Source organism: Podarcis erhardii (genome assembly GCF_964252035.2).
Source record: "Podarcis erhardii genome assembly, chromosome: 2".
In the NCBI taxonomy this organism is placed as follows: Eukaryota; Metazoa; Chordata; class Lepidosauria; order Squamata; family Lacertidae; genus Podarcis; species Podarcis erhardii.
The window spans coordinates 76,628,451-76,655,856 of record NC_138498.1 but is presented as its reverse complement, the minus strand read 5'-3'; the positions used below and the strand labels follow the sequence as shown (position 1 = coordinate 76,655,856).

General features: G+C 43.0%; 2 protein-coding genes across 25 annotated transcripts in view; one reads left to right on the top strand and one right to left on the bottom strand.

The window, feature by feature from the left end:
* Positions 1–441: 441 nt before the first annotated feature.
* Positions 442–14,399, bottom strand: GNL3 (G protein nucleolar 3). Its single transcript, XM_081847347.1, has 15 exons — positions 14,273–14,399; positions 11,784–11,842; positions 11,276–11,413; positions 10,419–10,529; positions 9,406–9,489; positions 8,892–9,027; positions 7,896–7,999; positions 6,937–7,078; positions 5,538–5,625; positions 3,674–3,848; positions 2,735–2,877; positions 2,011–2,147; positions 1,330–1,517; positions 738–819; positions 442–647 (listed from the first exon to the last, which is right to left on the bottom strand). Exons 1-15 carry the CDS (start codon positions 14,283–14,285, stop codon positions 577–579), a joined length of 1,671 nt encoding a protein of 556 aa, XP_081703473.1. The 5' UTR covers positions 14,286–14,399; the 3' UTR covers positions 442–576.
* A 123-nt stretch (positions 14,400–14,522) lies between these two features.
* The window catches only part of PBRM1 (polybromo 1), a 58,430-nt gene continuing 45,546 nt past the window's right edge, over positions 14,523–27,406 (top strand). For 13 of the 24 annotated variants that reach the window (XM_081847094.1, XM_081847085.1, XM_081847083.1 and 10 more), the window contains exons 1-7: positions 17,996–18,126; positions 22,568–22,720; positions 23,194–23,291; positions 24,542–24,689; positions 24,978–25,121; positions 25,867–25,983; positions 27,298–27,366. In XM_081847094.1, the coding sequence (XP_081703220.1) occupies positions 18,079–18,126; positions 22,568–22,720; positions 23,194–23,291; positions 24,542–24,689; positions 24,978–25,121; positions 25,867–25,983; positions 27,298–27,366 (777 nt within the window). In that variant the 5' untranslated portion in view covers positions 17,996–18,078. Of the gene's footprint in view, positions 14,620–17,995; positions 18,127–22,567; positions 22,721–23,193; positions 23,292–24,541; positions 24,690–24,977; positions 25,122–25,866; positions 25,984–27,297; positions 27,367–27,406 lie in introns of those variants that run through there. The other 11 variants (XM_081847087.1, XM_081847095.1, XM_081847086.1 and 8 more) reach the window with 6 other exon arrangements.

Sequence of the window (27,406 nt, the reverse complement as noted above, 5' to 3'; positions counted from 1 at the left end):
TTGTCCAAATACCAGTAAAAAGTATATGATGTGTATGCTTTCCCCCCTAACATCAGGGTTGGAGAAATGGTAGTATTCATAATCTTAAGCAGGAGACATATTCTTCATGTATCGCATCTGTCCTTAAAGGGGTGCTTTGTGTGAGCCCAATGGTCACTGCACTGAAGTAAGAGCAGCACATCTTTCTCAATACTGTACCACCCTTCCTACATAGCCCACTGCTGCTCCATCAAAAAAGGGAACATATGATTCTGTTATTGTAAATCAGCAAATAACCCTTTATCCTCAGCATGCCACTTAAAGTATTTTGCTTTAGTTCATTTATATATAACAGAGGCAAGGAAGGGCCTTTTCAGCTGACAAGTGGGACCCAAGTAAGTAAGTAAGGTAAAAAAATTATCATTATTATTCAATACGATTTACAAAGTTGAAAACAAAATCTTTTCTTTACTATTTTTACTGAATTATTTAATAGTCCTGTACAATATTCACATGGCCTGAACTTGAGGGGCTCCAAAAAGTCCTGGTATTGGTCCCAGAAATCAAGGCAGCACTCAAGTCATTTTGATATTCTCTTCACATATAATCTGTATTGAAGTCATATGCATCATCCAGGTCACTAGTCTTCTCTATGTTGGGTTGCTTACCTTCAGAAGGGGGGAGAAAAAAAGTCAGGCTGAAATGCTTGCTCAAGGTGACATTAGTCTTTTGAAATTCATTAATCTTAATAAATGTACCTGTAGGTAACTTCCCCAAGTCTGCATTGTTTGCTTTTAGCTCTTCAGAGGTTGTTTTGCTGCTTGCTGTTCTGTTGCTTTCCTGAATCAAGGTGACAGGAATGCAAAATGTCAACATGATCGCACTGCTGGTAATTAAACATTTTTCTAAAAGCCAAAGGCACTGCATATTACAGTGGTGCCTCGGGTTACGAACGCTTCTGGTTACGAGCTCTGCTAACCCGGAAGTAGCTGCTCCTGGTTGCAAACTTTGCCCCAGGATACGAACGGAAAACGCGTGCCTGAGGCGTGCGAGCAGCGGGAGGCCCCATTAGCGAAAGTGCACCTCAGGATAAGAACAGTTTCAGCTTAAGAACGGACCTCCGGAACAAATTAAGTTCGTAAGCAGAGGTACCACTGAATTTCCAACTGGAAGCTATTTGCCTGTTTAGGCAACACATGCGAATTCAAAAATAACCTACAAGTGTAGGTTGTACTGTCTCGACAGTGTACCCTTTGCTTCATGGATAAGGACTGAGGCCAAGAACTCCACCCTCTCCACTCTCTGCTGACGACTCTCAAGATATTCTTAATCTTGGTCTCACAGATGTACCTCTTCAATATCACTTTCTATTTCATCCTCCTCTTCATCTTCTCCTTCAGTTAATTCCTCATCTTCACTCGCTTCTGTCTTCTCCAAGTCCACTACTTCCTCTGGCAGTTCACTCTCTTCTATTATGCCCTCGGTGAAGCCAAGAGATTGAAAGGCGATGCTGCTTGCCTCATTAGGATATTTGCTACCTGTAAAAGAAATGTCCATTTATGCTATATGGGCAGAACTGTTGAAAGTGCTTTTCCAAAAGACAAATGCTCTGGTCCAATTTCTACCAAAATGGTTTCACATTTTAAGTGAACTGCATCAGAAAACATCAAAGGTGCAAGATGCTCAATTCATTTCCTAGCTTCAGTTGTATATATTTGTCAGCACAGCACACTCAGGAGCATTAAGTTTACATCTCTCGCTATAATCAATATTCCATGGCACCTAAGACAGTGATGCCACTGTTTGTTTGGATGCACAGAACTCAGTGGTAGCCCCTGAAAACTGAGCCACCTCTCAACTGCATAGCTCTGTCTGGCCACTCATGCTAGAAGCTTAATAAGCTTCAGGAGATGTCTCTTAGGTGTATAAAATAATGCTGCCCACTAACAAACTAAGTGGCATAACATAGCAAAACAACTGTTCTGAAACTCACATCTTAAGACCCAAGATTATTTGGTATACCAGCATCACCTTTTATGGTACTTTTGTTATCTTCTTCCAGATCCTGAAGATTAAAAGCCTGTTGTGCTGCTGCTACAATTTCACGGGAAAGGTGTGGCGACAGAGTCCATGCTGGAGGAGGCCGTGAATAGTAACTCACTTTAGCCCTAAGAGGGGGGTGGGGAAGAAAATTGTTTACAAAGGATCTAAAAACCAGGAATTTGCCCTATTTATTCAGGAGAAGCGGAGGGCTGGAGAGCTGGCTTTACACTGTGTAAATTGCAAGGGGCTGGCTAGCAGACAAGGCACTCTGGTCCTGCCTCCCAGGGGTTAGCATTTAATTGTACACCCCCAATTTTCCACCTTGTTTCTGGGGCTGTAGCTGGCCCCAACGGCGTTTCCATGTGCTGCTCTGGTTCGCCAGTAGCGGCTTAGTCATGCTGGCCACATGACCTGGAAGCTGTAGGCCGGCTCCCTCGGCCAATAAAGCAAGATGAGCGCCGCAACCCCAGAGTCAGCCACAACTGGACCTAATGGTCAGTGGTCCCTTTACCTTTAGCTGACCCCAAAAAAGGCAGGGAAGGTGGCAACTAGCAGAGAGAAAGACTCAAGTAGCAGCATTGCAGGGAAGTGCAGAAGTTGGGCAAGGAGGGGGTGAGAGAGAGGTTCTCCTTCACCACACCATGTTCTTTTAAGCACAGCACCTACCTCTCAGCAGCAAATCTTTCATGCAGACAAATGAGAACATATTTACCCTGTCCAATCGTACAGAAATAGTTTGGCTGCACTTTCTGTATCAGGAAGACCTCCTTTCTTCAGCATTCCTCTCTTCTGAGCAAGCAGAGTTAAGAACTCCAGAGAGTTTCTGTAGTCTGGGATGTTGTAGTGCAGCATAATCTGAAATAATAATAAAAAGAGAGCCGCGTGTGTACACCAGATTCTCCAACATCACTCGTAAGCCCAAGCCTTTTAACGGCAAGAACAGCATTTTCTTGCTCCAGTTTACATATCTAGACCACGGCAGAAAGCAGAAGTGGGTCAGAACTCCTTAGGAAGCACCATTAAGCACAAAGCAAGATCAGAGTTGGATCTGATGTCTTCACTGTAACAGTAAGACATAACAAATATCCTCATTTCTCACTTGGCTAATACAGTAATAAGCATGAATCTGTTCAATGATGGGGCATATAAAACTTGAAATTCATATTTTATAACCCAACCAAATTATCAGTTGTGATCGGTTTAAACTTTTTAAAGATTGCACTTTTAAATAATTACAGTATGTGTTGGGACCTCATAGTGAAGAGCAGGTAAGGAATAAAGTAAACGAGCATTAACTTGCTGAATCTTATCTGATTTGATCTAAAGAGTCTGACATGATTGGCAAACATAGACGGTTCTATCTGTGTGAACTTGATGCTACACAACTGCTACTGACCCTTGCCAGAAAGCAAACCAACAGCTATTTTATCAATACAATTAATAAAATAGATGGAGAGAACCTGTGGCATTTTGGGTGCTAGTGGATGTCAACTCCAATTAGTTCCAGCTAGCATGGCCAATGAACAGGGATGGTGGCAGTTTTAGTCCAACTACACCAGGAGGGTCACTGGTTCCCCCTAAGTGCAACAAATGTGCAAGCTAAACACACCCGTGGCCAATAAATTACTGGGAAACTATACAATAGCTTTACCTGCTGTTTGCTGCAATGCTTCAGAATAGCATCTACTGAACCAACTAAGTTTTCAGCATCAATGTCTGCAGTACTTCTCAGTGCCAAAGCAAGAGCAGAGCTGGAAGGCGCTGCAATGATACATGGACTATCTAACATCCTGATCTGTTTGTCGATGTGAACTATTTGTAGACACCTTTAAAAGAACACACACACAATGAGCATTGGGGGGGGGGGTTATAGAAAAAACAAACTCCAGGAAATATTTGACAAATGCGCAAATCATAAAGCAGGAGTGGAAAAGTTGTGGCGCTCCCAAACTCCCATCATTATCAGCCAGCAATGCTGAGGGATGATGGGAGTTGTAGTTCAGCAATGTCTGGAAAACCAAAGGTTCCCCATCCTTGCCATACAGAATCAAAGCATTAGACCTGGGCTAAATGGGAGTCTTTCCAGAAAGCAAAATGTTAAACACTGAAGATAGCAAAATCTGAACATGTCATGTTGCAATTACTGGGAGATGCATGGTTATTCTCCACTATAGATAGATAGATAGATAGATAGATAGATTCTTTATTGTCATTACACAAGTGCAACATTGCACAGTGCAACGAAATTGGATGCCATCCCTTAAAAAAACAACAAAAGCAAAACAGCAACAACAACCAAACAAACCACATTCCAGCCACACCCACACCCATCAAACTTCCAGGTCACACTATCGAGTTACAGCATTCAAAAAGGCCACAGCTCTTGGATAGAAACTATTTTTCAGTCTATTTGTCCTTGACTTGATGTTTCTATATCTCCTGCCAGAAGGCAGTAGTGCAAACAGACTGTATCCCGGGTGAGATGAATCCTGCAGGATGTTGTTTGCTTTCCTAAGACAACGGGAACCGTACAGTTCTTCCAAAGATGGGAGAGGATGACCAATAATCCTTTGGGCTGTGGTTATGACCTTCTGGAGCACCTTCTTCTCCCTAGCTGTACAACTGGAGAACCAAGCACAAATACAGTATGTGAGAATGCTCTCTATGGAGCCTCGGTAGAAGGACACCAGCAGTTTCTCACTCAGATTGTTCTTCTTTAAAAGTCTGAGGAAATAAATTCTCTGCTGAGCCTTCTTCACCAGAGCCTTCTTCACTATGTACCTGTTTACTCTTGATTCAATTCCCATGATCTCTTCTGACAGGCCTGGTCCAATGAAGTCAAAACAACAGGTCTAGTTTCACAACTAGCAAAGCTGACACAATTTAATTAAACATTTTATAGCACTCTGCTTAACAATAGTAAAGGCAAAGGGACCCCTGACTATTAGGTCCAGCCGTGGCCGACTCTGGGGTTGCGGCGCTCATCTCGCTTTATTGGCTGAGGGAGCCAGCGTACAGCTTCCGGGTCTTGAGGCCAGCATGACTAAGCCGCTTCTGGCGAACCAGAGCAGCGCACGGAAACGCTGTTTATCTTCCCGCCAGAGCGGTACCTATTTATCTACTTGCACTTTGACGTGCTTTCAAACTGCTAGGTTGGCAGGAGCAGGGACCGAGCAATGGGAGCTCACCCCGTCACGGGGATTCGAACCGCCAACCTTTTGATCAGCAAGTCCTAGGTTCTGTGGTTTAACCCAGAGCACCACCCGCGTCCCTCCTGCTTAACAATAAGGAAGATTACATCCATTTGATTGCCAATTTGAAAATCACTATGCAACGGGAAAGCTGAAAATGAAATATGTCATTGTTAGAATGGTTCCCCACCCCGTCCTAACAATACATCTCCCTAATGGGATCTCTTTTGTGTAAATGGAGAGAAGAAGTCGAAACACAGGAGGGAGCTTAGTGAAGTTGAATGGCAATGCTTGAAAAACGTTGTACCATGAAAGGAAACTAACTTAGTGAGGCCTCTGACTGGTCCCACGTCGCAGGCATGCACCTCTTTCAGACTATTGATTACGCTGCTTTTCCCTGTGTTAGGAAAACCTGAAGGCCAAGATACAAAATAAAAACAAAGGTGCATTAGTAATCAAATGTGGCATGCTAGGTATTATCTGAAGAGGAAAGTTTGCATTTTCTTGGGAAAGAAATCTGCTTATGCTACCAGACCAGCATTTGCCCAGTGAAGGTAGAACCCCAATCACATAACTTGCACTGCATCATAGCTCTTTTCTTCCCCATCTGTACGATTCACAATTTCCATGAAGACATTGCTTAAGCTCTTTGTTCCCAGTGAAGTCTAAGTGTGTTCAGCTGCAGCTCCTCGCATGAATCCCTTGCCCTCTCCTCTACCAGTTCTCTCTGCACCCAACTTTGGATTGTAAGTATCTTGGGAAGAGATGACTGTTCATGCTGTTAGTACAAATAATTCTAAGAGCAACCTTCCTTTCCATTCATCGATCCCAGAAGAAATGGCCAGAACATTTCGCACATACCCCCCCCCCCAAAGTGCAGTTGGGAAGATTAAATGTAAAGATGGCTCCTCCCCCTTCTTCGTGGAGTGAGTGTCAATAGAACTCTCCCACCCCCACATGAGATGTTTGTTTAGGTGGGATTCTATCCCAAGTTCAAAACACACCCGGGAGTAAAAACGTCATCTTCAAGTTAAATTATCCTCCAGGAAGACTTACTTGGGAGGAATATCGTGGTATATATTCAATCTCCACTTCCAGATAGGTAGCCGTGTTGGTCTGACATAGTCAAAACAAAACAAATTCCTTCCAGTAGCACCTTAAAGACCAACTAAGTCAGTTCTTGGTATGAGCTTTCGTGTGCATGCACACTTCTTCAGATACCACTTCGTTTTCTTTGCCCACCCTTGCAATATTGCTGAGGAAGCCATGAGGGCCGTGGCATGCAGACTGCAAGAGAAATATTTGTAGGTGGCATTGCCACCTTCTGATTTTTGGCGCCGATTTGTTCTCTAAAAATATTTCACCTATAGGCGTGTGAGATACACCCATTTCAAAGCTGCCTGCGGAGCGAGATCAGAGTTGGATCTGAAGTCTTCACAATAATGTAAGACAAAAGCATATATCCTCATTTCTCACTCCAGTGACAACAACAGTATAATCTCTAGGATCCTGGGCATGCACATGGTGTTTTGAGCTCATACTGGGGCTTTTCAAGTACATCATTCCCACAGCACGTCCCTGAAAGTCTACAGCTAAAGGTAGGGGGCCTTTTTTGAATTACCACCATGTGATACCGCTTAGCCACTAAAACTGCTGCAGTGCTCAGACAGATTATTATTGCAACCCAAGGAACTCCATGTAGACCAAAAAATGGGGCACTTACCCACCACACCAACCTGAATAACTCTCTCTTTAGTTACACTGTGCTCTCGAAGGAGTTTTAGCAGGCACTCACTCCCAAAACATAAGCTGGATCTTGATAAATCAAGATATGCACTACGTCTTTTTGTGTGCTTCTTCTCTTGCTGTAGATTTAAATTAAGATGGGGTACGTCAGGATCAGAGGAAATGATTTCATAAGGCAATGTGTTTAAAACAGGAACACATTTAAAAAACGCAGATCCTGTGCACCAAATGGGGGAAAACACCTTTTTCATACCACCCTTCATCTGAGGATCACTTTACAATATAAAAACACAGAAGCCCATACCACAGTAACAAACAAGAGCAATACCCCTCTAAGTTTAAAAGGCCACAGAATTTTGTAAAGGCCTGGAAGAAGAGGAATGTTTTTGCCTGGCACCTAAAGATATGTAATGAAGGCGCCAGACGAGCCTCTCTTGAAGAGAGCATTCCACAATCAGGGAGCCACTGAAGAGAAGGCCCGTTCTCGAGTTGCTGCCCACCAGACTTCTCATGGAGGGGAAACACGAATTTTTAAAATAATAACAACAATAATAATAATAATAAAACAAAAGACAAAAAACCCACCAAAAACAATGGAGTTAAGCTATCCACAACTAATCAAAATCCAGGGCAGTGGGAGCACCGTTCCCACACTGATGTATTAATGGGAGCATGTTTGTTGCGGGAAAAGAACAGCGCCAGCGCATGTAAATCTGCATCCACACAAAATCCCCCCCCCCCAGTCAAGAACACCAATTGGCTAAAGGGTCTTGACCAGGCATGCACATAGAAGGTAAATATACTGTTACAACCTGTTAGAATGGAGGGAATGCAGTTTTGTATTAGGATTTTCTCTCTCTCCCTCTCGCCCCCATAACATTCCATGCAAGCAACACATAGTCCAGGACTGTCGAAAAGAGGGCGGGCTGCTCTTACCACAGTTTTGTCTTTTTGCTGCATCGCAGATTTAAAAGCAACGGTTGGCAGTTCCTGGTTTAAATAATCCAGCCATTTCTCCAAGTTCTCTTTTGGTATTAGGTCTGAAAGATAACATCACCACAAACCACAATGTGCAAAAATTAGGCAGTGATCACATTGCTGGCGATAAAACAGTTTCAAGGAACGGCAGCTGCGTTAAGTCTGTTCAGTGGATTTGTTAGGTACTGATGCAATGGATGAAGCATATTCCAACCCATGAAAACATGCCACAAGATACTTTGCAAATTCAAAGATGACTGTATCCCATCCCCTTTAGATGTCAGGAACTGCTTTATTTCCCTTGGTTTAGAGGAAAACCCAAATGCTAAAAAAAAAACCCCAATACAGTCACCCCCCATTTGCGCACGTTTAATTCACATGCAACTGTGCATACGAACCGCCCAGGAAACCTAGAAGTTGGGGTACAGTCCTGATGAGCCCCAGCAAAGCCCCTCTTTGGGCTGCAGGGAAGGTCTCTTTGAGAACCACAGCGGAGCTTTGCTGAGGCTCCCGGCGAACAGCTGACATGTGGGAAAATGGCTGCTGTGGCTGTTGCTAAAACTATCCTATTGCAACCGGAACAGTGAGCTCAGAGTTGGATCTGACAGTCTTCAGAGGTACATCAGTATCATTTTGTATCTTCCTCATAGCTCACATCCCACTGGAATGTTATTTAACTGGTTGCCTGTACAAGTCCGCTAGGTAGTGAAACTTGGATGCTTGGATTTAAGTTAATCCCACCCTACTGATGCCAGATGAAAAGTATCTTGATACCAAACAAAAGCCATTACTTGTGATATAGCTTATTATTAAACACAGAAGGGCATACTTCTAAGCAAACACATTTACTTCCATTCCTAGGCATCACACATTATAATGAAACCACTAATCATTTGGGCTTAACTAAACTAATAGGTATTTGTAGGATTAAAAAAAAAGGTTATTTGCACTTACCAATTTTATTTAAAACTAACAGTATTTTTTTCTCTCCTTCCATCTGACTAACAAGTTGCTCCACCTGTGGGCACCTGCTGCCTAGAGGGTCTCTAGCATCTAAGACTTCCAGCACTACGTCAGAAGCTTCAATCACCTAAACAGCAACAGGGGAAGGGTACACATTCCAGAGTCAAAATCTGCACAGAAATATTGTCACCATGTGCATTTGTAAGGAGTAGTTAAGATAAGGGCACTTTCTCTAATATAACTGAATCTTAACATCTGTTTGAAAGCAGCCATCTCATTATTTTTAGAACCGTACAAAACCAATGACATCTTTCTTTGCAATGGTCAAAATACAAAGAGAGAAACACAACCATTTTCAAAACCAGTTGGGACCACTTGGAAAACAGGGCAATGATGGAGTCCCCAGTAAAAGAGAATGTCACACAGCTGAAATGAAGGCATTAGGTCCCCTGGATGGTAAATAGCCACAGCGAAAGATTTTTTCACATCACTGTAAAACAATTACCTTTTTAAGCTCCTTGCAAAAGAATTTCCGTGACTTTTTCTCTAACTGCCGGCTTGCCTTTGCTTTTTGTTTAGCGGCTGATTTCTAAGATAAAGTAGATACAGATATGAAAGTTTAGTATACAGGAATCTAACATCACTTAGAACCGAAAAACTGATCATCAGGACTTCAATCTTTTAAAGCAACAAGAACACAAAATTACATGACACGTTACCGCACTGGCCCATATATAAGCCTGCAAATAAGCCACACCTTTAAAATTGAAAAGGGGGGGGGGGGAGAGAGAGAGAGAGAGAGAGAGAGAGAGAGAGAGAAAGACAATACCTGGGCTGCTCTGGGGGGGGGGGGGCGGAGCCACACCGCTTTGCTGGCAGTGGGTGGGCAGCATGCCATTGCCCTGCACTCCCAGGCTGTTTCCTGGTGGGGGCGGAGCCCACCGTTTGCTGGCAGTGTAAGGTCACGAATATAAGCCGCACTTTACTTTTCACAGTCAGATTGGGGGGGGGGGGTGCGGCTTTTATTCAGGCCAATATGGTAAGTGCTCTGTGCAAGTATTTGGAAGAGACTCCTTTCAGCCCTACAAAACGTCATAATTGGAATGGGAAAAAATTAAAATTTATATATAAATAAATAAATTCCCAAGTATTAGCCTACATTTTGGGGAAACGTTCAGTTGGATCTGTCTGAATAAAACAAACTTCTGCTCATGCAGTGGGACTTCTCTTTCCTTCCCTCCTCCTGAGGCCTCCCCCATCTACTCTGTATCAAAGCATACTATGTAGGGTGTGCTTGTGGTGGGGGGTGGCCCACAATTGGAAGGCTCTGGATGGATTTGGCGTCTGGCCATTTTAGGCAAATGGAGGGGAATGTTGCCCAACTGGAAAGCGAGGGAACTGCAAAAGCCTCAACTGGCACAGATGTTTGGCACAGTATTGGGATGCCATTATTCCAAATGTCACAAATGATTTTTTTCATGTTTTGTGGAGTATTTCTGATTTAAGTGAAATGCATACCTTTTCAGAAAGCTTTACTTTAGCAGCATCCTTTTTATTAGCTTCTTGTTTGCGTTTCTTTTCTAGCCCCTTTTGCCGATCAAGCTTCTGTTGTTTCTTTAGTTCTTCACGCTGCTCACATGCACAAACACACAAAGGCATCAAGTTATATGCAGGATCTCCTACTGTATTCAGAAAAGCACCACAGCTACCCAGAATTCGACTGTGTTTTGTGTTGCAAACACCACCTTACAATCTTGAAAATGAAGCATATTAATAAAGGACAGCGGGAGAACGCCATGTCAGTGCTGAACCAGTTGCTAAGTTCCACTTTCCCTCTGTTTGAGAGCTTGTGAAGTCACACAGAAGCAAATGCCGAAGCGTTTCAACACTTTGTGCTGAAAGTGCAGCAGAAATGCCAGTGCTGCAGCCCAGGTTAATTACTCAAATTAGAATATTAACCACAAATGTTGCTGACCTGACTAATTAAACACAGTAAGAAATCAAAGCCACCAAGTACTATGTAGGTCAGAAGTGGGGAATCTGTTTTAGCCCAACCTCTGCATGGTGTCTTCGTACAGTAGGATAGTTCATACAGATACCTCTCTTTATCCTCTGCCCAGAAGAGAGAGGCATTCTCAGAGTTCAAGGACGTATCCCACCCAGGCAAAAACACTAGGGGTGTGAAACAGGGCTTGTCAGGGAAGTGGCCTGGGAACTTTTCCAAGAACTGGACAGAGAGGCCTGGAGGCCAGTATTTGTTCCCTGGACCCAAGGCTCTTCATCCTGTTACAGGTGAACCACTGACTGCTGAAAGTAGACAGTGATTCACCACAGAGTTCCATGACAATATGCCATGAATATGCAAGTTGTTTTACCCTTTGTTTTCTTTGTTCTGCTTCCCGAAGAACCTGCTCCTTGAAAGGTGCTGCATTGGGAACTCCAAGATCTTTCTTTGGCTTTTTGTGTCCACGTTTCTTGGCTTCCTTCCGGACTTTTCTGTTGTGTTCTCGCACCTATAACCAACAATGGGCAGATTTTGCTATTAAAAGATGCTAACGTTTGTTCACTGTAGCTGTTCACCCATATAGATTCTTCATTACACTGTGATCTGTGTTTTGTATACAGGTAACTCACAACTTACATGCATTTAGCTTTATACGCTTGGTTAATAATAATAATAATAATAATATGGGCAGGCGTTCAGGAAAAAGACTCCTGCAGCCAACCAGAAGCTGCGTTGGACATTCGGGTTCCAAAGAACGTTCGCAAACCAGAACACTCATTTCCAGGGCTGTGGCATTCAGGAGCCAAAACGTTCGACTCGCAAGGTGTTCAAGATTCAAGGTACGACTGTAGTAGATTGCACACTGCTGAGTAACTTACCTTTTTCTGTATTTTAAACCGTTTGTGGCAGGTCATACGCTTACTAGCTTTCTTCAACTCTGAAATATAAAAAGTCCAAAGGTAAATAAATGTCTGCAGATCCAAGCCAACAATAACGGGTTAAATGCATGCCTCAACCTTCTCCACAAATATGATCCGAAACACCATAAAATACACATAATACAGTATAAAATCATACCACTTATAGACAGCAGGTGGAGGATTACATTTCTAACACCACCCTCCCAAAAAATCATTCCAAATATGAAACCAGCATACCAGGCAAAGGGCTGTTCCTTCCTGGTATGCAAGTCTATCCACAAGTTTGGTTTTTAAGGTGGAAGTGCATTCAGAAGTGGCATCTCCGCCTGCAGCCTTAAGTATATACTCAGTGTTCTGTGCTACACATGCATGTGTAGCACAGCCTTAGATTGCACTACAGGAGCAGAAATCAAAGACTTCAACCTCCATTGCCATATCCATCGCATCCTCAGAAACTGCTTTGTCATGACCCAACACTACCAGTATTGATTCAACCCTATGCCAATCTCTATAGTGTTCAGTGAGACATGCTTTCTAAGGGAGGCATAGGCAAACTCCGGCCCTCCAGATGTTTGGGACTACAATCCCCACCATCCCTACCTAACAGGACCAGTGGTCAGGGATGATGGGAATTGTAGTCCCAAACATCTGGAGGGGCAGAGTTTGCCTGTGCATGTTCAAAGGCATAGGAAGCTTCCAAAAAAATAGTGTACAATCAGGTGTGCCAGGCCGGGGGGGGGGGCAGGGGTCTTCTACTAACGGAAAAAGAATTAATATAATATAATCATACAATGAAATGAGTCAGTACATATGCAGAAGAGCAGAGACATCTGCCTAATAGTGTCAGCCTTCCTCAACCTTGGGTCCGTAGATATTGTTGAACTACAAATGCCAACATCCCTGACCGACTGCCATGCTGGCTGGAGATGATGGAAGTTATAATCTAACAACATCTACAGACCCCAGCCTGGGAAAGGCTGATATACCTAGGTAGAGTTAAACAACCTGCAGGCCAACGAAAGGGTCCTCCATCTCTAGAACTTACCTCCTGGAAGCTGTGTTTATGGCTACAGCCTTTGCTGTGCATGTTTACTCAGATGCTAAGTTTGGTTGATTTCATTGGGAGTTAAAAGTGTGCAAAGGACTGCAGGCTAAACATACACTGAAGTAAAAGCAGGAAAGGTGTTTGGATGGTACATGCCCAAGATCTTGAAATCCTTGCATGGGAAGGTTTTGTCCTTCACTATTCAGCTTCTTGCTGTTGAGAACCTTTCCGGGTTTACAAGCATATATTTTAAACAGCCGGAAGTCTTCGCCAAAAGTGGAAAGACAGCTAACCCCTCCCTCTCTTATAGATTAAGAGCAAAGACAGACAGACAAGTTCATCTTCAGTAGCAGCCACAATTTGCCATGTCTTTAGGATTGTTACAAGGGAGCCTTATAGCCTCCAAATGTTGCAGCCTTCAACTCCCATTAGCTCCAGCCAGTGTAAGTCAGCCAAAAATTCTCTGAGATATCAGTTGCCCCCTTCTGCCCAGTCTTTCCCAAACACCTGGGGGGGGGGGTTGGTGCTCTATATAGGGGAGCATCAACAGTCCGTTTTGAGAGGGCAAAACTTAGCAGTGAGTGAGGTTTCAGATGGCGAAAAGGACACGGAAAGATTGGGAGCAAGGGAAAAAAACACTGGGAGACCAAAACATTACAAGAAAAACGGGCCCGTGGACTGGAGAAAGGTGGAAAAACGGCCCGAGGAGCGAGTTGGGAAGCACACGAAGGAGAAGCAAGGGAACAGCAAAGGGGCTCCTCTTCACGTTGCTTGACCTTTTAATGGAAGGCCAAAAGCGGGTTAGGGGTTTGCAGAGGCCCGAGCAAGAGGATGGGCGCATCAGTGCTTTAAAAATAGATGTTTAGGGGCATTCTTATTCTCCTACTCATATTGAAATACTGCCCCTCAATGAGGCCAAACTTAGATTCACAAAATGTTCAGGGGTCTGCGTCCCCCCCCCCCGAAAAACCCACTGGGCGCAGTTCTCAAATCCCGATGGCGAGTTTCGCCGCGCGGGCACGTGGCCTGTCACTGTAGGCGGAGATCGCGGGGGGCTGGATGGACCTTTGGCCTGATCCAGGCAGGCCTGTTCTGAGTTAGGAAAGCTAAGTTCCTGAGTTAGACCCAGAAGCGCCTCTCCAATGCAGGAAGCACCTCGCGTCCTGAGACCCCCGAAGCCGCGGCCGAAGAGCCCAGGCCACTTTCCCGCCTCCATGGAGGCCGCGATTCGCAAGAGGGGCTGCAAAGAAGTGACCCGCCGAGGCGCACCTTGGCCTGGCCGCCGACGCGAGAGGCTGCGAGGCGACCTTTCCGCCTCCTCCTACCTCCACCCGCAGCCCTCGAGCAGCGGCAGAAGCCGCAGCCGCCCCTCTCCCCGCGCCCTCTCCCCAGAAGCGCTTACTGGGTCGCCTCATGGCTGCCTCGCAGGAGCTGCTCCTCGCTCGTCTCCTTCCTCCGCCTCGTCTGCCCGGCGCTCCACGTGGAAGGAGGAAAACCCGAGGCTCGGCCGTAAAGCGCCGCCCGCTCTCTTCCCCCCTCCCTGTCGCGCTCCCGGCCGGCGCTTGGCGGCCGAGGCTGGCTGCTTTTGCGACAGCGGCGGGCTCCCCTGCGAGCGAGTGAGCGAGCGAGCGAGGCTGAGCGGCAACAGTGGCGGCGACGCCGACAGCGCGGGGGGCCGTGGCGGCGACGGGGGCTGAGCGCGGCCGCGGCTGCAGGAGGCGGGGGAGCAGCGGCGGCGGCGGCGGCTGGGTAAGGCGAGGCGGCGGGCGAGCGAGCGAGCGAGGCGGCGCTGAGCAGGGCGCTCGCGGGAGGGCAGGGCAGGCAGGAGGCCGCGGCGGGTTTCCCTTTGTGTGGCTGCGGAGCTGCTGGCGGGTCGCTTTCGCCCCCGACCCCCTGCCCGCCCTGCCTCACCGCCTCCTCATTTCCCCCTTCGCCCACCCACCCACCCGCTCGCTCCCCACACGCATCCCCAGTCGCCCCCCAAATGGAACAAGAGCTTGGCCCTCGGGAGACCCTGAATGAACTCCTAACCCTCTTTCCCCCCACTCTGAATTCACACGCCTCTCTCACACGCGACATCACTTGGCTGGTTTCTTGTTCGCAGCTGGTTTTCCTTCTCCTCTTAAACCTTACCCCCTCCCCACCCACCCCCCATTTATATATTGGCTTGGTTTGCTTTGTTTTCCTTCAACGGCGATTTTGGAAAACTTTTAATTTTTCCCTCTCGAAATTGCAAGCATGAACTTCCGCGTGTGAGAAAATGATCTGAAGTTTTCACAGTGGTACGGGAGCAGGACGCACTGCACTTGTCAAAAGCGACACTGGTCTCTTCTCTGAGAGATCTACCCCGCCTTGAATTTTAAGCATATGGAGGTGGCTGCCCCCCCCCCCCATTTCCCATATTAATACCGTCTAGAAAAATAAAGTTAGTACTTCGGGTGGTCACTGCATGTCCTTTAAGACCATGACTTAAAGCGTAAAGTGGAGTGCTGCTCCTTTCCCAAGAGTTACACTGTTGAGAAAGTGACAAACAGGATGAATGAAAAATGTTGGAATTGTGCACATGGTACTTCAGCAAATATAGATAGTGCTACTATCTGATGTAAGGGCTATTGCATTTCTAAGGGCTGGTTTTCTGTGTTTAAATTTCAGAAAGGCTTACATTTAGGTGGAACATATATTTTAGAAAGATATCAAATACAGTGTTTCCTACATAAGAAATGCTATGTTTCTCATTGCTAGGGAAGCATTCCTTGGTGCGTTTGTTTGAAACTAACTGTAAAAGCCTTAAGAGACTACTATCAGGTGGTATTTCCATATATTATCTAACTTACTGACAAATTCTAAAATGGGCTGGATCTCTTGTTGACAGCCTGGGCTGGCAGGCTGCTGAAAACATTCTTGCTTAGACAAGCCTACCCAGATGATTAGAAAGCTATATAAATTTTAATCTGTTTTAGTATTTTAACTTTTGATATGGTTTAAACTATTGTTGTATAATTTTATTATTTTATCTTTTTGTAAATCGCTATGAGGGTTTTTTGTTTTTGTTTTGTTTCCCTAACACTTTTTTTTTCTTCTGAAAATTTTCATCCCTTAGCTATCTGCAGGTAGGTGTGAAAGTTAAGCAAGAAAATGACACAAAGGAAAGAATTTCTCCCAGCCTGATCTGGGTCGGGTCATTCCGATTTGGGTTAGGGAAGTGGGCACATTTGCTTTGGGTTAAAAAAAAGTGAGGAATTCTAAAAAAGGGGTTCAGTGATGTAAAGGTAACATCTAGTTAACCTGAAGGGATACAGAGCAAGCTGCACATAGACTGTCTTATAATAATCCTATATTCAGTTTACCAATTCATGACTGACAGTAGGAAGATATATATTACAAGGAAAACACTGTAGATGACTCACAAAATTAAAGTTGGTATTCAAAGCAACACTAAGGGAAACATTTCATCAGTGCTTGGATTTCTCCTTGTGTGACAGAACATTGTCTTGCTCTTCTCCCCAGAGGCCCTCTAAATCTGTTCTGGAGGTTTCACCAACACTCTAGAGCATAATTTGGGGTGGGGTAGATGGAGAAGTGGGGGAAACCCCATTTAATACTGCCCTAAGTTTCCAATCTTGAACTCTACTTAGAAAATCAGGTTTCAGTTCTCTCTACTCATTGATTGCTACTTCTGAATAAGCAGGTATAGGATTAAACTGAAAGTCCCATTTAAGTTTGTGTGATGAACTTCTGAAAAAACATAGATAGGATTATGCTGTGTGATGGTAAATAGCATTCCTGACTACTGCTGCCCTCCAGAAAACCAGGAGCAAAACAGGTCCTGGAGTACCTCTATACTGCATACCTGCTCTCTCAGGAGGTGTGATACAACAGGTAAATCCCAGATCATTTGAATCTTCAAGCATCAGTTCCTCTGGGTTCATTTCATTTGTCAGTATCAGTCTATAACTTCATCTGAGCATTGGTTCATGGAATCCACACCTGGCTTGGATGGAAAATAAAAACAAAGTTGGGTGTTGCCAATATAGTAATGATTCAAAACTATGAGTGATATGTCTCAGTACTCCATATAGATGCTAAGCGGTTGATATGTAGGCGTGTTTGTATAGTTTTTGCATTTTCAAAATAAATACAATTATTGACCTTGTAATAAAACATAGATGCATGTTTCTGATGATGCGGACAGTACTAGTCTTTTCTATTTTTGATCGCACTATGCTGTGGATACCAATCAACATATTCTTTATAATGAAGTATTTAAAAATATTTAAACTATTATGATTTGTGAACTGCTTATGCTATATGGGCAGTGAATCCCATACAATTATAGCCTCATTCTTGGAATTATGTGACTTGATTATTGCAGTTCTGCCCTATGAAAAACAATAGGAGTTTTAAGATCGTAATCTAATACCGCGCATGGGGAGTTTCACGTGCTCAACAGGAGTTCCTCTTTCTCTTCTCTCATTTGAGTGCCTTCCAGATTTTCTCTGGAGGATCCCCCAACCCTCTTGCTCAAATTTTGAAGGGGGGGGGCTGCAGAGGAGAGGAGGGGGAAGTTCCATTGTGCTAGTGGAAGTCTGTTGCAATATTGGAACAGTGGCATTGAATATGACCCTTCCAGTTTTCGTCAGAATAGGACTGCACCCTTTGTTTTCATGATAAAAGAATGCACTTTTAGTTCTGAGCTTAAAATAGGGCTCAGGAACCCATGTACCTCCAAATGTTGTTGAACTTCAATTCGTAGGTATGATGGGATTTGTAATGCAACAATATCTAGGCAGCCTTTCTCAACATGTGGATCTCCAGAAGTTGTTGAACTACAACTCCCATCACCCCTAGCTAGCAAGGCCAGAGCTCAGGGATAATGGGAGTTGTAGTCCAACAACATCTGGGGACCCACAGGTTGAGAACCACTGATAGAGGGTCACAGTTTCCCCAGCCCTGGAATGTTATGTGAATGGGGTCTTTGGGAAATGGCAATGGCCTAATATAGCTACTGCATTTTCTCTGTTTTGCGTATATCTTTCCTTAACCATTCTTCTTGATTCCTTAATTTACCTGTTCTTCCCTTTGTTTTCCCTTTGTTTTTCTTTCCTTTTGTTGTCTTCTCTTTCAGTTTTGCCTGTACTAATACAACTGCTGAATTGGTGCTTTAAGGATTTGCCTTTTCTCAGTTTCTTTACTTGCCTATCAGACATAATGAGGAGACTGGCTTTTCGTGGTGCTGGTTGTACTCTGGTAAATCTGGTAATTTACTGATAATGTGTGTGCCATTTTGTCCTCTTTCACACATCTCAGGCATTTTTGTTTCATATTTGGCATGACAGATCATACTTGTTCATTTACCTCGTTCATGAGTTTTTAATTAATCTTGCTCTCAGGAGGGGAAATGCAAATTTTTAACAAAATTACTCTAGAGTAGTGATCATGAACGGTATCCAACTAAGTTTTAATTAGAGTAGACTCACTGGGAGAAATTCAGCATTGTGCTGCAGCAATAGCTCTCTCAATGCAAGTCTTTCTACTTGTCAAATAGAACAGTCGCCCCTTCCCTGCACACTTTTCTGCGGTGTTCTCCCAACTACCACAAAACAAATTTCTGGCGGAAGAGACAGAGGCCCAGTGTGCTAATGGAAGTCCTGGTGTGGGCTTTTGCTAGTGGCACTTGTTAGTTGAATCCTGTCCATTGAAACTAGTGGACACATGCCTATCAATTTCAATGGATCTACTCTGAGTAGGTCTAACCATGACTAGAGCCCAATATTTTCTTTTTCTTTTTTAAAAGGAGTGGATAATGTAGTTAGGGGGGTGTTGTAGGTCTGAATGTGCAGCCTATTTTGTGTTAGTTACCACTTTGGAAACCAGTTAGATTTTATTTTATTTTATTTTTCATTTCCAAAATTAGTGATTAGAGTTAGAATAGCACTGTGCATTAAGAGTGCTGCTATTTGCTTTTTAATGAATGAATATGGAATAATGCTTCTGGATCCTTTGTTGATTGCTTGTTTAAGGCTGGATTTGGTATTTTATGGAGCATCAAAATAGCATTTATACGTTGCAGAAGTAAAAACATTGGGTTAAGTTCATTGTAGTCTGAATGATTTTCATGCTATCTGTTCTTCAGACTCTTTGACCAGTTCAGGGAAATTAGTTCTATATGTATTGTGTCCGCAGTTTGATCAAAAGACTACAAAAGAATAGTTGAATAGATTTTGCTTTCTTTAAATGTGGAGGTTGTTCCTTCTGTTTCAACTGCGCATTCTTCATGTTAAACATTAATACTCTTTGAAAAAGTAGTTGTTTTAGCATTTGGAGGAAGTTAAGAAGGAAATGTGTATGGATAGACCCTTCCAACATTGTTTTGAACATCAGGCCACAATGCTTCTATTTTTAAAAACCTTGTCTGTTAGGCAAATTTGTGGGCTAGCCATGCCCATAAGTCCTGAAGGCATATTATTTTCAGTATTGGAGGCAGTAAATAGGCCTTTGAATTTCTATTGTTGGTGATCAGAAGTGGGATAGTGTTACTGTGCTCATGTCCTACTTTGTCTGGTTGGCCACTGTGAGAACAAAATTCTGCACTAAATAGGCAGGGTTCTCCTGACTGGTGCACTCTCCAGGAAATTTCCATTTGACGTGGCTTTCTGTGGCATGTCTGACATAATTATTCCAATCCAGAGAAAGTTAGTAATACTTGTCAGCACAATCCTAACCATGTCTTCTCAGAAGTACTGTATGTTCTGTTGAATTCAGTGGGCCTTAATCAGTGTTAGAAAATCCCCTAGGCCTGGGTCCAGTTCCAACCACATGGAGATCTCTGGATACCAGGTTGGTGACTGACATCTCCATCTGGCTAGCTTCTCCAGCTTTCTTAAGCAGGTAAGCATAAGAGATTATTTATGGCATTTATATCCCACCCTTTTCTCCAAGGAGTACATGGTTCACCTCGCTCTTCAGTTAATCCCTACAATGACCCTGTGAGGTAGGTTAAGAGGCTGTGAGATGGCCCAAGGTTATCCAGTGAGCTTCATGACTGAGTGGGGATTTGAACCCTGATCTCCCATGTCCAACACACTAACCACTACACCACACTGGCTTCTACTTTTGCTAAAGGACAGCTATATAAATTAAGTAGGTAAATAAGTATAGGGAAAGCAAAATGTCACTTAGAGAATGATCTGAAATATTTTCCTTGAAGCTTGAATTTGTTTTATTCTGGATTGTGGTTTTTTCCTGGATTGTTTTATTGGATGTTTTGATGTGTTGTAAAACACTTTGGGATTCTTTCTTTAAAATATAAAGTAGTATAGAAATGAAATTAATAACAGCAGCAGCAGCAGCAGCAGCAACAACAAATCCCACCGCAAAAAAGGTGCCTAGCTCTTCTGTTGTAGCGACTGTAACCCAGGTTTAAGGTGCCATTTAGCAATTAGCTGATATATCTGAGTTTCTAACACTGGTCTTAATCCCAGGTAAACAGAATTAGAATTGCAGCCTAAATCTTGTTGAAATCAATCGTGTGAGATAATTATGACTCACTTGTCCTCTGTTGATTTTATAGGATCTTAAGTGCTTTTTCTAGATCAGGACTTATGTGAGAAATAGTCCTGAGGGACGGGTTACATGTTGTTTGGGCTTACCTTGGTAAGACCTCCTTCCTCCTGCAGTAACATTTAGAAGTTCTTACTATGTGACACATTCGCACGTTTCTCTATCCCAAGTCCATATAACTGACTATATTTGGTGGGTGAGGGAAACGTGCCGTTTGATGTGGTTTCGTGTGGTAAGCGCTTTAGACATTACTGAAAGGATGGGAAAGGCCATGGGGATGCAGTTTGGGTGTAGCATGTCATCTTATTCTCCGTTATTCCACTACCACTAACTAAAGTAACAATACTGGTGATTTTGAATAATATTTTCTTTTCAAGATCTTGAGAGAGCTTCTTGTAAGTACTAGATTAGTTTAGATCAGGCACGTCCAACTCCAAAGAGACTGCAAGCTACTCCCACTATAAAAAAACTGGCAGTGATCTACCCATTGTCATTGCCAAGAGTTGTTGAACTTTTTTGCGGAGGGAGGTCAGAGTTGTTGAGATTTTGGGGGGAATCAGGAGAACCACAGAAACCGCATCAATTGATCCCGCGATTGACCTAGAACCCCCCCCCTCATTGAACAGCACATCGTGATTGACCTTTTGGACATTCCAGGTTTAGATAATGGATTACATCCAACCCTCCAGAACAGATTTAGGCGGGGGGGGGGGCGTGCAGGAGGGTGGAGAGGAGGGCAACATTGTTGGATGTCGCTCAGTATTTTTTAAATTCATTGTAAATTTTCTGATTTTTAACACTTGTAGCTGTAAAAGTTGTGGTCCTTAAAGTCACAGTCATGTACTGTGGTCAGAGACACCTGCCTGGACCTGCAAAAAGAGATTAATTGCACCTGCCAGATTGAGATGATGTCTAGTGACTCACAAACTGGGTATATTCACTTTACAGTCAGATTATTATTATTTTTTTAAAAAAAATGTCTAAACAGAATTGGGCCATAATGTAGTTGTTTAGAAAAAAATTGTTTGCACTAATAATTGTGGTAGTATAGTCGTTCCTTGGTTCTTGAACGTAATCTGTTCTGGAAGTCTGTTTGATTCCAGAAACGTTCAAAAACCAAGGAGCGGTTTCCAATTGACTGCAGGAGCTTCCTGCACTCAATCGGAAGCCGTGTTGGACATTCAGGTTCCAAAGAACATTCGAAAACCAAAACATTTCTGGGTTGTCGGCGTTCAGGAGCCGAAACGTATGAGTATCAAGGCGTTCAGGAACCAAGGTACGACTGTCTAGGTTTTACACCTTTTTCTTACATTCTTTTTAAGTTGGGGGGGGGGGGGAGAGGACATCTTTCATTCAGAACTGATGCTGTCATTGGATCACTAACCAAGAAGAGAGAGGTTTTGTTGTGACTACCCTATGAGCTATTTGGTCTTGGGACCCGTAGCAGGTGGCATGGTGCAAAGTGAATCAATCATTTTGCTGCCTTGCCCCTCTCCCTCCAGATAAGCAGTAGTGACTCACTTGCCAGGAGGTTAGGTACGTGCCTCTGCTTTTGCCCCAGTGCACTGCGTGCTACTGCTTGGAACCATTCTCTAGTATAGAGATATGAAAGTCCCAACGGTTGGGGCAGGGGGAAATAGAGGAGCTGGATTTCCCTCCGTGTTCTGTACTTTTTCTGGGCCTTCACATCTTCTCTAGCATTCTCAAAGGCTGCAGGCCACACTAAAATTTATAATGGACTTTGCAGCCTTGTCTGAACTGTGGGCAGATGTTAGATTTTTCTGCTTAGACTATCAGCGATACATGCAATAAAATCTGTATGCCATATAGGAACGCTGCATCAGAATTGGTACTCTCACATATGTCTTGACTTTAATACTCATTACTTCATTATGTTTTTGTCATCCATACACCTTGATATTACAGTGATGACTTGGCTTAAGTAAAACCACACTAAATGGATTGCTTTGTTGGGCAAGCTTGCAGAATGTTGGTCAAGAGTTTAGCTGTGTAGCATCAGAAAGTGTCACTATTTCAATTGTGTAGAATTCAGAGGAAATTTAGGTTCCACTTCTTGTCACCCTGTGAGTTATAGGATAGAAAGCCTCATGTTTAAGAGCGCTTTTTTTAATTATAGAAGAAGTTGGATTCCATGGGTTCCAAGAGGCGAAGGGCTACCTCTCCTTCCAGCAGTGCTAGTGGAGATTTTGATGATGGCCACCACTCCACAACTACACCAGGCCCAAGCAGGAAGAGGAGAAGACTCTCCAACCTCCCTACAGTCGATCCTGTAAGTATTTTTTAAATGTCATGCTACCATGAAAATAGACTGAATACACGACTGCTATTCTTTTACAAAGAAGTTGAAATATCACTTAACTCCTAGATTTTTCTCAATGCTTCCATAGCCCAAAGCAAGTGAAGTGGCTAAGAACATGTGCTGTAAGACTAGCGTTACCACTTAAAATCTTAGCTCAGTTTTGAATTCACCAGGTAGTTTAATCCAAGTTGTTGCCCTTCATCCTCAGCCTCTCATCTATAATATGGAGAATCTAATGCAGTCCGTATAGGGTTCTTGTAAGGAGACCAAAAATGCATATTAAGCATTTTTACTACTTCGGAAAAGCATTGTATCAATATTTAGTTTTACTGCAATTTGGGTCTTGTTGAGAGCTGCCCAGAGTGGCTGTGGCAACCCAGTCAATTGGGCAGCATATAAATATATTGTTATTATTATTATTATTCATTGGCTTTGTGTTTTAGATCGCTGTATGCCATGAATTATACAACACAATCAGAGATTACAAAGATGAACAAGGGAGGCTTCTATGTGAGCTTTTCATTAGGGCCCCCAAACGAAGGTAAGCGTGTAAGATTTGTTGATAAGAAAGCTAAGGTACGGCTGCCATTGCAAGAGCTATTGAGTTGTAATCTGTGCAAGTGCAATAATATGCTTAGAAGTGTGGAAATGCCTACCCCATCCTCCCCAGTGCGCCCCCCTGCTCCCCAGAAGACCTTTTACACTAGCTCCCTCCACTCCACATCCCAGGTCATTTCTGTCATCGTTTAGCATACCGTATAGTAATACGTTTAACTCTTTGTTATGTGCTTCAAAGCTTCTGACGTACAGCTGAATTTAGATTTTGTTTCTTTTGTGGTTTCAGCTTTTTTGACATTGCAATATTTTTTTAGGGTATTGAGCAAAACATTAACGACATAGCTGAGCAATGTTACCCTCAAGAAATCATTGGATTAGGGGCAGCTAACCTCTGGCTCTCCAGATGCTGTTGGACTCCCCAGTCTGCATAGTCAGTGGTTGGAGATGATAGAAGTTGTGGTCCAACAATGTATGGAGGGCTTCAGATTAGCCACACTAGCATTAGAAAAAAGTTGGCTTTTGTGACTGTGTTAACTTTGAATTTTTGCATAAAACCTTAAGGTGTACAGTGGTGCCTCGCAAGACGAAATTAATTTGTTCCGCGAGTTTTTTCATCTTGCGATTTTTTCGTCTTGCGAAGCACGGACTTTGGAAAAGCTTCAAAAATCACCAAAGTCTTCAAAAACCTCAAAAAAGGCTACCACACCATGTGCTATGAGTTGCTCCTCGAAGTGAATGCACGGTTTTAAGAAAAAGGAAACAAACTTGCAAGACAAAGGAAACAAACTTGCAAGACGTTTTCTTCTTGCGAAGCAAGCCCATAGGGAAATCCGTCTTGCGAAGCAACTCAAAAAACGAAAAACTCTTTCATCTTGCGAGTTTTTCGTTTTGCGAGGCATTCGTCTTGCGAGGTACCACTGTATTATGACAGAGTTGCATTGCTCTGAAAAATATAGGGTAATGGCCAGATATGCTTAGAATAAAGCTCTTATCAGCCCCAGGATGCATGGCCAGTGGTCAGGGTTTATAGACCAACAACATCTGGACAGCCACAAGTTGGCCACCCTGGAGTGAAGTATTGTTTGTTTAACTGTATTTTAATGTTTTTCAAATTGTGTTCATAGTGTATTTAACTATCTATTTGCAGTAGTGTGTATGAAAGTTTGGGTATTGCTAGATGCTGCACATTTGCTTACATTAACTGCATTTTCAATAATTTTGTTCTTACAATAGAAACCAGCCAGATTACTATGAAGTGGTTTCTCAGCCTATTGATTTAATGAAAATCCAACAGAAGCTAAAAATGGAGGAATATGATGATGTGAACGTGCTAACTGCTGACTTCCAGCTGTTATTTAATAATGCAAAATCATATTATAAGGTGACAAAATCTTTTGTTTTGAAAGTCATCATTTGCACATTGTGTCGCTCAGTTTTGTTTTAATGGAGTCCAAAACTCATTTACCTTCTCTACTGTACTGCTGATTCTGTGAAGTTTCCCCATAGTGCATACCATATATACTTTACGGAAATTATTTTTAAGTTCTGCCTTTGTTCTCATTTGTAGCATAGTTTTAACTGATGGAATTGTTCTTTCATTTGATAAATGTTAAAAGTGACATAAAAATTATTGATTAACAAACAGGTTCTTTGGGGTTTTTTAACACAGCCAGACTCCCCTGAATATAAGGCTGCCTGTAAATTGTGGGATTTATATATACGCACAAAAAACGAGTTTGTTCAGAAGGGAGATCCTGACGATGACGACGACGACGACGAGGGCCATGACAATCAAGGGACAATTTCTGAAATAGTAAGTGTGAGCTTTACCAGCTACGTATAAGCATTTCAAATGCAAAAGGGTAGAAAGTTCACCTGCCCTATTGCAATTAAACCTATAACAATACTTAAATGTAGCATAACTGAAATAATAACAAATTGCTTCCCTTATTTCCCTGTTTGCCCCTGCCATTCCCCTGGTATTTCATCCATGCAAGTATTTTAGTTTGTAAACTCCCTGACTGGGTATTCAGTAATCTGTTATGAACACTGGTGGCACTGCACCAGTAATAAGAGAGCTATGCTATAAGTACCATATTGTTTTTTCCTCAGTTACTAAATTGTCCACCAAAAGGATTATGTTATACAGTATATGTTTATATATTTATTTTTATTAATCTCTTCCATTTATATCCTGGTCTTCAGTGACCAGCTGTAAATGCAATCATATATTAAAGCATGCTGCCAGATAGTTTCCTTTCGCATGCACAGTATAAGTTAAAACATGAAAGTACTTTTTTTTGGTAAACATTTAAGTATTAACACATTATTAAACCTGGTTGAAAACACATTGCGATCCTGTTTTATTTCTTCTAAAATGTATGCCCCCGCCAGACTAGCTAACAGCAGATTAGTAACTGTTTATGTCTATACTGCTTTTCCTTAATTTGTAAAAGGAAAAAACCTGTATTTCTTCAACCAGTACCAGCAGAAGCCAGCAGCAAACACCCGGTCCTAATCTTTTCTCAAATCATTTTACAATATCATTTTTGTGCCAGTCTTCTCCAGGTTATTTAAAAGAAATTCTGGAACAGCTTCTTGGAGCCGTAGTTGTAGCCACAAACCCATCAGGCCATCTCATCAGTGAGCTTTTTCAGAAGCTTCCCTCTAAAGTGGTGAGTGATAATGCTGAACTTTGAATGCAAACTGAAGGCTTTTCCCATTCAAATTAAAGTTGGACAGTAGTTCTGTTTGGGCTGCACCATCAAGCTCATTAATCTTATATACTTAATGATATAGACTAGTCGTAAAGCAGTCTATGCCAGCAAAACCAGAGTAACACACTGTCAACTCATAATACCAGTTCAAGAAATCATTACTGTACAGAGGCTGTGTATCCCAGGTACAGGATCTTGCAAGGAGGTTTCACTGGGACTGCCAAGTAAAAGAGTTGGGATCAGAGATGAGAAACTGTGTATATGTGTATACACACATATATAATCTTAGATTCATAGAATCTTAGAGTTGGAAGGGACCCAAAGGTAATCTTGTCCAGCCCCCTGCAATGGAGGAATCCAGGAGAGTCCACCACCTCTCGTAGGAGACTATTCCACTGCCAAACAGCTCTTACAGTCATAATTTTTTTTTCAAATGTTTAGTCAGAATCTCCTTTCTTGTAACTTGAAACCATTGATTCGAGTCCTACCCTCAAGGGCAGGAGAAAACAAGCTTGCCCCCTCTTCCATGGGACAGCCCTTAAGATATGTGAAGATGGCTAATCATATCGCACACACAAACTCTTTAAATGATACTCTATGCTGTACAGGAACTATTACCTACACATATAGTAGTTCAGATTGTGTGCCTACACTGTTTTTAGGAAACCCCTTTCTTATAGTATAATACTAAGTCTTTTGCTTTTAAAAAATCTATTGAAGTGTGATTTACTTCCTAGTAAATGTCTTTAGGATTGTAGCTGTCAGGAGGTGTAGTGGTTGCTCACGAGTAACCAGGCAGGACTCCGACCTGTCTCTGGCAGGTTTTTATTGGTACAAACTATTTACAGTGCAGGACCAGAAAGTTCATGTCCATCTCAATCACTTGCAGATTCCGGGAGTGGCCCCTTCCAGTTTCCCCTCCAGCATAAGAACTTAGACACCCCAAATCTCCGCCTGCCATCCTTGTGTTTCAGCCCTCGGCGTAAACTGAGCGACGGTGGGCTAGGTGAGGCGCTTGGGCTCTCAGTAGCATCTTTGAGCCCTCCCCTCGCTCGGCTTTCCCATTCTGCCTCTGCTCCACTGGAGGTTGGCTTTCCCCATGCTTCTCAGAAGCGTGGGCGGCTCTCTGTATTCCTATGCCTCACTCCCATGTTCTGATGGCAACTCCCTGACAGTAGCCCTAGTTGGGAAGGTTCTGTTGAAACTGGTGATAGGATGGTTGATAGATCACTGTTTATGCTTATTTCAGATGGAATTAATTTTGTTTTTCAGCAATATCCTGACTATTATGCAATAATTAAAGAGCCCATAGATCTGAAGACTATTGCCCAGCGAATACAGGTGCAGTACAACTTTTGGGGTCACTTTTATAAAAGCGATT